A 10,783-nucleotide genomic window follows, 5' to 3' on the forward strand; every position below is an offset into this window, starting at 1 on the left:
ACAGTGGTGTCCTTTCCTTTTACTGCAAGGCTCAAATGTTGCTGTGTGGTGAGTGGTAATGCTGTGTGGTAATGCTAAGTTTAACACTGTCACATGACACTTTAGCCTACAAAGGATAAAGAGTGATGTTGAGTAATTGAGTTTGCTAGGACTATTATTGAAATATGCCTAATGGATCTTTATCAGATATTATCCAATATCAGTTGATATTTGGCAATAGATAAAAACCTGTCACGTGTGGTCAAACACGACATCTTATCATATCCCTAAAATAACCACACGAGAAACCCGGTCAAAGTCCACGGTATTTTTTTTATTTGAAAAAAAGAAGAAAAAAGAAATGAAGACTAGCATGTACAGCTTGGAATGAATGTAAAGTGAACTCAGATGAACAGTGGATAAGACTCGTGCTGAAACTCCTACGTACAGAATGCATACTGCAGGTAAACACAACCTCTCCACACTCCTGTCCGAGTCGAGAAAACTGAAGAAAGCAAAAGGCCAGTGAATCTCCCTTAGAGCCAGAAAGATGAAAAAAACTAAACTTAGCTCCACCATAAGCCTCCTTATATCCCTCCTATTCAGAACAGATACACACACATACCTAACATGGACCTCCAAATAACATTTAAAAAAACAAACATGCCAAACATTTTGAAAATGTCATATATTTTTTAAAATATATATTTTAATCTAACATACAAGTAAGTTCCATTCAGCTTTCAGCTTGAATAAGAACCATTTTTCCTTTCATATACCATATCACTAGGATTCCTCTCCAAATACAACTGTACCAGACCAACGATGCCCCTGTGGAATCAGCACGCTCTGATTGGCTGCAGGGAGTGCTCCAGTCACAAGCTGCATGCATAAAGACCAGAAAACCGAGAAGAGAAAGAGAGACGGCCAGACCAAACAATACCACTAGCAGATAGATGGAACCTGGAAGGGGATACACGGTTCCATGGGATCCAAATGCCTTGCTTCGGTTTGAAGGTAGTTATTACAGGGGTTGTATTTGCATCTTTAAAGTACTAATGCTGAACTCATTTTTTGGGGGACAGGGTCACTAACCAGATCATGCAGACACTTTTTCTATACGTTTTCTATCTTCTTTTTCTTCTCTGTGTGGAAAGAGATTTTATTTCAACATTTTATTATTTTTCTATAGAGAAACAGTATGAATAAATGAAAACAGTTTTTTCCCCAAGAGGTAAGTAAAACATAATTATTTTCTTTCTCTTTAAGAGGGAACAGGGCAAGTCGGGCGAGGTTCACTTTGCAGTCATCATCTGTACAAACTCTGTAGGAGAGAGAGAGAACGAGAGAGAGAGAGAGAGAGAGAACGAGAGAGAGAACACAAAGACAAAGATTAGGAACGTACTGTAGCTCATTGGGCCCCATTAGCCCAGGACTAGGCGGGGCAGTCACCTGCTAAATTGTTTTATTCATTTTTCTTTTACATCAAGCAGTGTAGGAACAGAACACACATCATTCTAATTAATGTCCCGTTTCCAAACAGCTTCCATGTTCACCTCATTAAGCTTATTTCATTAAAAAGTCACTGCACTGTGAATACAACACAACGACGTCCAACCAAAATAAAATAAAAGTCTTTCAAACGCTTATAGAGAACATACTGTATGGTGTTTAATGGCACAATGCGGGAGGGAGGAGGGAAGCCAAGATGTATGAACTCTTTATTGTGTCGACAGCTCCTTCTAGAATATTAGAACAGTGTAATGCTCTGTGGGAATAACAGTGAGAGGAAGAAAGAGAGAGAGGAGAGAAAATTACAGAAAGAGAGACAGAGAGAGAGACAGAGAGACAGAAAGAGAGACAGAGAGAGACAGAAAGAGAGACAGAGAGAGACAGAAAGAGAGACAGAGACAGAAAGAGAGACAGAGAGAGACAGAAAGAGAGACAGAGAGAGACAGAAAGAGAGACAGAGAGAGACAGAAAGAGAGACAGAGAGAGACAGAAAGAGAGACAGAAAGAGAGACAGAGAGAGACAGAAAGAGACAGAGAGAGACAGAAAGAGACAGAGACAGACAGAGAGGGAGAGAGAGAGGGAGAGAGAGAGGGAGAGAGAGAGGGAGAGAGAGAGGGAGAGAGAGAGGGAGAGAGAGAGGGAGACAGACAGACAGAGACAGAGAGAGAGAGAGGGAGAGAGACGAGGGAGGGAGAGAGAGAGAGAGAGGGAGACAGAGACGGAGAGGGAGAACAAGAAAAAGAGTAAAAGGCTGCCTTCTAGCATGGTGACGATGATTCATTTAAATGGCCTCATGGTATCTCCATCTTGGAACGGTTCAATCTAATAAGGGGTGAGAAGGGCGTGCTGTGGGATTATTAAAGATACTCTTTGAAGAGGTAGGGTTTCATGTGCTTTCGGAAGATGGGCAGGGACTCTGCTGTCCTAGCATCAGGGGGAAGCTGGTTCCAACATTGTGGTGCCAGGACAGAGGAGAGCTTGGACTGGGCTGAGCGGGAGAAGACCAAAAGGTGGCTCGGGTTGGGGTGTAGGGTTTGAGCAGAGCCTGAAGTTAGAGAGGGGCAGTTCTTCTTGCTGCTCCGTAGGAAAGTACCATGTTCTTTTAGTGGATGCGAGCTTCAACTGGAAGCCAGTTGAGTGTGCGGAGGAGTGGGATGACATGGGAGAATTTGGGTAAGGTTGAACACCAGGCAGGCTGCGGCATTCTGGATGAGTTGCAGGGGTTTGATGGCACAAGCGGGGAGCCCAGCCAACAGTGAGTAACAGTAGTCTAGACGGGAGATGACCAAGTGCCTGGATTAGGACCTGCGCCGCTTCCTGTGTGAGATAGGGTCGTACTCTACGGATGTTATAGAGCATGAACCTGCAGGAGTGAGTCTCTGCTTTGACGTTTGCAGAGAATGACAGGGTGCTGTCCAGGGTCACACCAAGGTTCTTTGCACTCTGGGAGGGGGACACCGTGGAGTTGTCAACCATGATGGAGAGGTCTTGGAGCGGGCAGGCCTTCCCCGAGAGGAAGATCTTGAGTTTGGTTGAGCTTGAGGTAGTGGGCCGACATCCAAGCTGAGATATCTGCCAAGCACGCAGAGATGCGTGTCGCCACCTGAGTGTTAGAAGGGGGAAGGAGAAAAGTAGTTGAGTGTCATCCGCATAGCAATGATAGGAGATCATGTGAGGATATGACGGAGCCGAGTGACTTGGTGTATAGAGAGAAGAGGAGAGGGTCTAGAACTGAGCCCTGGAGGACACCAGTAGTGAGAGTATGTGGTGCAGACACAGATCCTCTCCACACCACCTGGTAGGAGTGGCCTGCCAGGTAGGATGTAATCCAGGAGTGTGCAGAGCCTGAGACTCCCAGCCCTGAGAGAGTAGAGAGGAGGATCTGATAGAGCCTGAGACTCCCAGCCCTGAGAGAGTAGAGAGGAGGTTCTGATAGAGCCTGAGACTCCCAGCCCTGAGAGGGTGGAGAGGAGGATCTGATAGAGCCTGAGACTCCCAGCCCTGAGAGGGTGGAGAGGAGGATCTGATAGAGCCTGAGACTCCCAGCCCTGAGAGGGTGGAGAGGAGGATCTGATAGAGCCTGAGACTTTCAGCCCTGAGAGGGTGGAGAGGAGGATCTGATAGAGCCTGAGACTCCCAGCCCTGAGAGGGTGGAGAGGAGGCAGAGCCTGAGACGCCCAGCCCTGAGAGGGTGGAGAGGAGGCAGAGCCTGAGACGCCCAGCCCTGAGAAGGTAGAGAGGAGGATCTGATAGAGCCTGAGACTCCCAGCCCTGAGAGGGTGGAGAGGAGGATCTGATGGTTCATGGTGTCAAAAGGCAACGGATAGATCTAGGAGGATGAGAACAGAGGGAGAGTCAGCTTTAGCAGAGTGGAGAGCCTCCGTGACACAGAGAAGAGCGGTCTCGGTTCAGTGACCCGACTTGAAGCCTGACTGGTTAGGGTCAAGAAGATCATTCTGAGAGAGATAGCAAGAGTTGGTCAGAGACAGCATGATCAAGTATTTTGGAAAGAAAAGAAGGGATACTAGTCAGTAGTTTGACATCAGAGGGGTCGAATGTTGGTTTCGAGTAGGGGAGCGACTCAGGCCATTTTGAAGTTGAGGCAGCCAGTGGTAAAAGGTGAGCTCCAGGGCTGGCACTGACCGTTACATGTAGCTGGTTATAGATGAAAACGGACTGAAACAGAACGGTTACCTGGACTTATAATAAAGAAACAGATGTTTTGTATACCATTGCAAATCGATTTGAATCTTTCTGTTGTGAGCCCTAATGAACACTACACATAGCTAGTCTGGCTCAACTACTGTCCTTCACAGTTGACCTGTTTGTCTCCCATCTAATAACCACTGCCACATGTGGCTTGGTTAGGTGTAGACAAGAGGGAAATATAGTATTCTTTCTAACAAAGATATCTACAATGCCTTTAGAAAGTATTCATCACCCTTCACTTATTCTACATTTTGAATTGTAAAATTGAGATATCATTCTTTTTGCCTACCTTATAATGTCAAAGTGGAATTATGTTTTTCAATGATTATGTAAAGTTGAAATGTCTTGAGTCAATAAGTATTCAACCACTTTGTTATGGCAAGTCTAAATAAGTTAAGGAGTAAAAATTTGCTTAAAAAGTCACATGGACAGTTGCATGGACTCACTCTGTGTGCAATAATAATGTTTCACGTGATTTTTGAGCGACTATCTCATCTTTGTATCCCACACATACAATTGTCTGTAAGGTCCCTCAGTCGAGCAGTGAATTTCAAAGATTCAACCACAAAGACCGGGGAGGTTTTCCAACGCCTCACAAAGAAGGGCACTTATTGGTAGGTGGATAAAAATAATAAGCAGACATTGAATATCCTTTTGAGTATGGTGAAGTTATTAATTACACTTTAGATGGTGTATCAATACACTGTCACTACAAATACACAGGCGTCCTTCCTAACTCAGTTGCCGCAGAGGAAGGAAACCACTCCGGGATTTCACCATGAGGCCAATGGTGACTTTAAAACTGTTAAGTGACTGTGATAGGAGAAAACTGAGGATGGAACATTGTAGTCACAATACTAACCTAATTGACAGAGTGAAAAGGAAGCCTGTGCAGAAAAAATATATTCTAAAACATGAATCCTGTTTGCAACAAGTCACTATAGTAATAGTGCCCAAAAAATGTTGCAAAGCAAATTACTTTTTGCCCTGAATACAAAGTGTTATGTTTGGGGCAAATCCAATACAACACATTACAGACTACCACTCTCCATATTTTCAAGCATAGTGGTGGCTGCATAATGTTGTGGGTATGCTTGTAATCATTAAGGACTTGGGAGTTTTTCAGGATAAAAAAAATAAATATAATGTACCTAAGCACAGACAAAATCCTAGAGGAAAACCTGGTTCAGTTCTCTTTCCTCCAGACACTGGGAGGTGAATTCACTTTTCAGCAGGACAATAACCTAAAACACAAGGCCAAATCTACACTGGAGTTACTTACCAAAAAGACAGTGAATGTTCCTGAGTGGCCGAGTTACAGTTTTGACTTAGATCTACTTAAATCAATGGCAAGACCTGAAAATGGTTGTCTACCAATGATCAACAACCAATTTGACAGAGCTTGAAGAATTTTGAAAAGAATACAAAAAAGTGGGCACATATTGCACATGCCAGGTGTGGAAAGCTCTTAGAAGGACTTACTCAGCTGAAATTGCTTCCAAAAATGCTTCTATGTAGTATTGACTCAGCGGTGTTAATAATTATGTAAATTAGATATTTCTGTGTTTCATTTTCAATACATTTGCTAACATTTATACAAACATGATTTCACTTCATCAATAGGGGGTGTTGTGTGTGAATAGAAAAACATATTTAATCCATTTTGAACTCGGGCTGTAACAACAACATGTGTGGGATAAGTCAATGGGTACGAATACTTTCTGAAGCCACTGTACATATACTTCAGGATGTTGTGTATCCCTAGAAATAATCAGAATGGATGTAAACATTACAGTTTTGAAAACAATGTTGAAAAACTTAGCCCAGGCATGGGGTAAGTTAAGCCGCCTACACATTTCTGTACTGAATGAAATCTCACCACTACCTTGTAAAAACCATGTCTGACTAATTCCCAACCAATGCAACACAATCACATCGCTCGTTTGCCTTTTAAATCACCTTTCAACACCTAACACTTTTTTATTTTTTTAAATAATGTATTTTTATTTTATTTACATAGGACAGGCACTGTCGTTACCTCATATCCCAGCAATAATGCCTCGCATTACGCCTGGAAAGAAAACACTTAAATTTGCTCAACTTGCCATTGGCTAAACCATTGGATCAACTTACCCCAAGGAAACATTTTGCCCACACAGCTACAAGGATGCCCTTTAATGCTGGGTTTAGGACCTCATATTGAAGGTTATAGAGACCCCAACTGATGTATAGAACAATCTTACAATGATCTACTTTGGTTTAGATACAAGCATCATGAAACCTCTAACACAAATTCATTTGACTGGTGAAAATTCATTTTTTAGACCTTTTAGAACTTGCTTACCACTTTTTCAATGTGGTTTCGGTAACACTTTACTTGACAAATAGGGCCATTACGCCTTCTGACACGGCCATTGCGCCTTCTGACACGGCCATTGCGCCTTCTGACACGGCCATTGCGCCTTCTGACACGGCCATTGCGCCTTCTGACACGGCCATTGCGCCTTCTGACACGGCCATTCCGCCTTCTGACACGGCCATTGCGCCTTCTGACACGGCCATTGCGCCTTCTGACACGGCCATTGCGCCTTCTGACACGGCCATTCCGCCTTCTGACACGGCCATTCCGCCTTATGACACGGCCATTCCGCCTTATGACACGGCCATTGCCTTGTCATATTATGCCATAACAGCTGACATAACCTGTTATAATATGGTCATAACACTGTTATGAAATAGTTAGACCTGTTGTGATATATATTGCGTTATTTTCTGGCTGGTTATGACACCTACATGAGTGTCAAAACCCACAAAACAAGGTAAAACCTTCCATTACACCATAGCCTACTTGTCAACAGTATGTTTATGTTATAACATTTCCTGAAAATGTACAATATTGAAATATCATTGCAATTGATGTCCGACATGCAACTAACAGAGGCCCCTGCTCTGTTGCTGATGACTGGGATGAATGTAGGAGCAGATTGCAGGATCAGGACAAGACACCCTCTTTTTGACTGATGATTGATAGGCCTATCACATACATGCCCTTCTATCTGGCTTATATACTTATGATGGTCATAATGTGTATTTTCTTAGTCTAAGTAAAGTGACACAGGATGGTCAACATGCTTCTTGACAGTGTCAAAGTGTTTTTTCTACAAGTTATTTAAAATATGAAGGTAAAATTACATGACTGTAAACAATTCATTACAACAGACACAAAGGATTTATGAAACAAACTTTCAAAACGAAAGGAAACTTCTTTGCAGGGAAATAAACTCATTTGAAAAAGACTTTGGTTTTGAAACTCTTATGTAGGTGTCATAACCAGCCATAAAATAATGCAGTATAGGTCACAACAGGTGTAAATAAGGGTCATGACAGTGACCACAAGTTATCAGCAGTTATGACATACACTACATGACCAAAAGTATGTGGACACCTGCTCGTCAAACATCTCATTCCAAAATCATGGGCATTAATTTGGAGTTCCCCCCCCAACTCACCCCACTCTCCCCTTCTGCCCTCTTACCTTCATAGTTGACCTGTCTGTCTGTCTCCAATCTAATAACCACTGCTACATGTGGCTGGTTAATCATACAGGGCTAGGTGTACTGTCCTCTTACCTTCATAGTTGACCTGTCTGTCTCCAATCTAATAACCACTGCTACATGTGGCTGGTTAATCATACAGGGCTAGGTGTACTGTCCTCTTACCTTCATAGTTGACCTGTCCGTCTCCATCAATGTCTGCTTCTCTGATCATCTCGTCGACCTCCTCGTCTGTTAACTTCTCCCCCAGGTTTGTCATGACGTGGCGGAGCTCTGCAGCACTGATGTAGCCGTTTCCGTCCTGGAGACACAGGAGAGAAGGAATCCCATTGGGTGAGAATAGATGGAAAGGCATTCCCATTGGGTGAGCAATCAGGATATAACCGAGAGGAAAATCCCCATTGGGTAATGATGAGTGGAGAATTAAATCCCATTGGACGGTTAATGATATATATATATAGCGTCACCATAACAGGAAGAGTTTGACGATGTGTTTATTAAAGGTGGGTACATCTTATGAAAGTTGACTGTTTACTAGTTTAGAACGAAGCACATTGCGTATGATGATAATAGTATCTACTCTCCAAGGATGGGAGGGGGGGGGGGGGTTTGCCAAAATTGTACATGGTAAAACTGGCACTGAATACATGTAGTACCTTACCTTGTCGAATACCCTAAAGGCTTCACGGATCTCCTCCTCGCTGTCTGTGTCCTTCATTTTTCTGGCCATCATGGTCAGGAACTCTGGAAAGTCAATGGTACCATTGCCTGGATTGCAGGAGACAGAACTACCTCATTCAGTTAAAGGTGCAGAGCGCAATACAAATCCAAAATGGTGCTATATATTCATTGGCTATGTCATAGCTGATTTGTAATTTACACACACACAGGTTCAGAGAGGCCCCTGCTCAGACAGGCCCCAGCTCAGAAGCCCCTGCTCAGAGAGGCCCCTGCTCAGAGAGGCCCCTGCTCATGAGCTTCATCAGCAGAAGATTTTCATTTAGAATGGAAAATGAATGTGTTTATGCAACAAATGTGAAAAGCATCAAATCGATTTGTTCTCGAATCAAACCGAATCGTTTCAAACAAAACGTATCGTTTATGTATCGTATCGGAGCCCATGTATCTAGATAACGACCTGTTAACTAATACTCAGGGACACAGACAGGGACACAGACAGGGACACACACACTCAACTAGGTGTGTGAGTGCATGAGTGTGTTTAGACACTAGGTAGCAAGGCAGGAAAAGCACCACTGGAAGAGGACGTCTGGAGTGATGGAGAGCTGGCTGGCTGACTCTTGGGTATGACTCTGTGGCGTACGTGGCGTACGAGAGGGGGAGATGAAGTGGGTGGGAGAAAGATGGAGCAAGGGAGAGAAGAGGAGAGACGGAACTAGTGGGAGATGGTGTGATTATATAGGCTATATAAGGAGGCACTGCTATTGCAAATTATAGGAAGCAGACTCATTCTATTGTCTGTGACGATATTCATTCCACAGGCTAGCTTTTCCTAGGCAAGGCAGAAAGGCCTCTAAAAAAACAGCTGAAACCAACGAAGTCCAAATATTTTTCCCATGGGGAGATAACAGTGAATGATAAGAGAAACACTACTTCAGAGCCTCTCTCCTCTCAGAGACCAACAGCACAGCTCTCTGGGGTAAAGCCTCTCTCCTCTCAGACACCAACAGCACAGCTCTCTGGGGTAAAGCCTCTCTCCTCTCAGACACCAACAGCACAGCTCTCTGGGGTAAAGCCTCTCTCCTCTCAGACACCAACAGCACAGCTCTCTGGGGTAAAGCCTCTCTCCTCTCAGACACCAACAGCACAGCTCTCTGGGGTAAAGCCTCTCTCCTCTCAGACACCAACAGCACAGCTCTCTGGGGTAAAGCCTCTCTCCTCTCACAGAGACCAACAGCACAGCTCTCTGGGGTAAATCCTCTCTCCTCTCAGCGACACCAACAGCACAGCTCTCTGGGGTAAATCCTCTCTCCTCTCACAGAGAACAACAGCACAGCTCTCTGGGGTAAAGCCTCTCTCCTCTCACAGACACCAACAGCACAGCTCTCTGGGGTAAAGCCTCTCTCCTCTCACAGAGACCAACAGCACAGCTCTCTGGGGTAAAGCCTCTCTCCTCTCACAGAGACCAACAGCACAGCTCTCTGGGGTAAAGCCTCTCTCCTCTCACAGAGACCAACAGCACAGCTCTCTGGGGTAAAGCCTCTCTCCTCACAGAGACACCAACAGCACAGCTCTCTGGGGTAAAGCCTCTCTCCTCTCAGACACCAACAGCACAGCTCTCTGGGGTAAAGCCTCTCTCCTCTCACAGAGACCAACAGCACAGCTCTCTGGGGTAAAGCCTCTCTCCTCTCACAGACACCAACAGCACAGCTCTCTGGGGTAAAGTCTCTCTCCTCTCACAGACACCAACAGCACAGCTCTCTGGGGTAAAGCTAACCTCATTCTCTACTTCCTCTGTCATGCACTCTGCTTGTTTGGTAAATAATCTATAGCTATACTGTTGACATCACTCTGAGGCAACTGAATGTACAAAGAGGAGAGAGGAGAGGAATAATCAGTGGCCCTGCTGTTGAGAACAGAGAGAGAGAACAAAGAGAGAACTTAGGATAGATACAGCGAGTCAAGCCACGGTGAGATGGATCAATATGGCAGTCCGATCGATAAGGCCCCATTTACCAAAACCCTAGACGCTGACATCACCTCAGTTTGGTAGAACTGACCAGACACCTAGATGACTGACAGGACATCACCTCAGTTTGGTAGAACTGACCAGACACCTAGATGACTGACAGGACATCACCTCAGTTTGGTAGAACTGACCAGACACCTAGATGACTGACAGGACATCACCTCAGTTTGGTAGAACTGACCAGACACCTAGATGACTGACAGGTTCCATTTCCAACATCATTAAGAGTCAAAGATGCTGCCGACTGACATCCACCACGATCATCCTCATCCTCAATCACTCAAAGTGCGTCCCAAATGGCATCCCCCTATAGGACCT

General features: G+C 44.5%; 1 protein-coding gene across 1 annotated transcript in view; it reads right to left on the minus strand.

Moving 5' to 3' along the window:
- Window positions 1-292: 292 nt before the first annotated feature.
- Window positions 293-10,783, minus strand: part of LOC129825468 (calmodulin-1) — an 18,635-nt gene continuing 8,144 nt past the window's right edge. The window contains exons 4-6 of the mRNA XM_055885588.1: window positions 8,417-8,523; window positions 7,921-8,056; window positions 293-1,303 (exon numbers count right to left, since the gene is read on the minus strand). Coding sequence (XP_055741563.1) covers window positions 1,275-1,303; window positions 7,921-8,056; window positions 8,417-8,523 — 272 coding nt within the window. The 3' untranslated portion in view covers window positions 293-1,274. The remainder of the gene's footprint in view (window positions 1,304-7,920; window positions 8,057-8,416; window positions 8,524-10,783) is intronic.

This window comes from Salvelinus fontinalis, chromosome 27 (assembly GCF_029448725.1).
Source record: "Salvelinus fontinalis isolate EN_2023a chromosome 27, ASM2944872v1, whole genome shotgun sequence".
NCBI classification, from domain to species: domain Eukaryota; kingdom Metazoa; phylum Chordata; class Actinopteri; order Salmoniformes; family Salmonidae; genus Salvelinus; species Salvelinus fontinalis.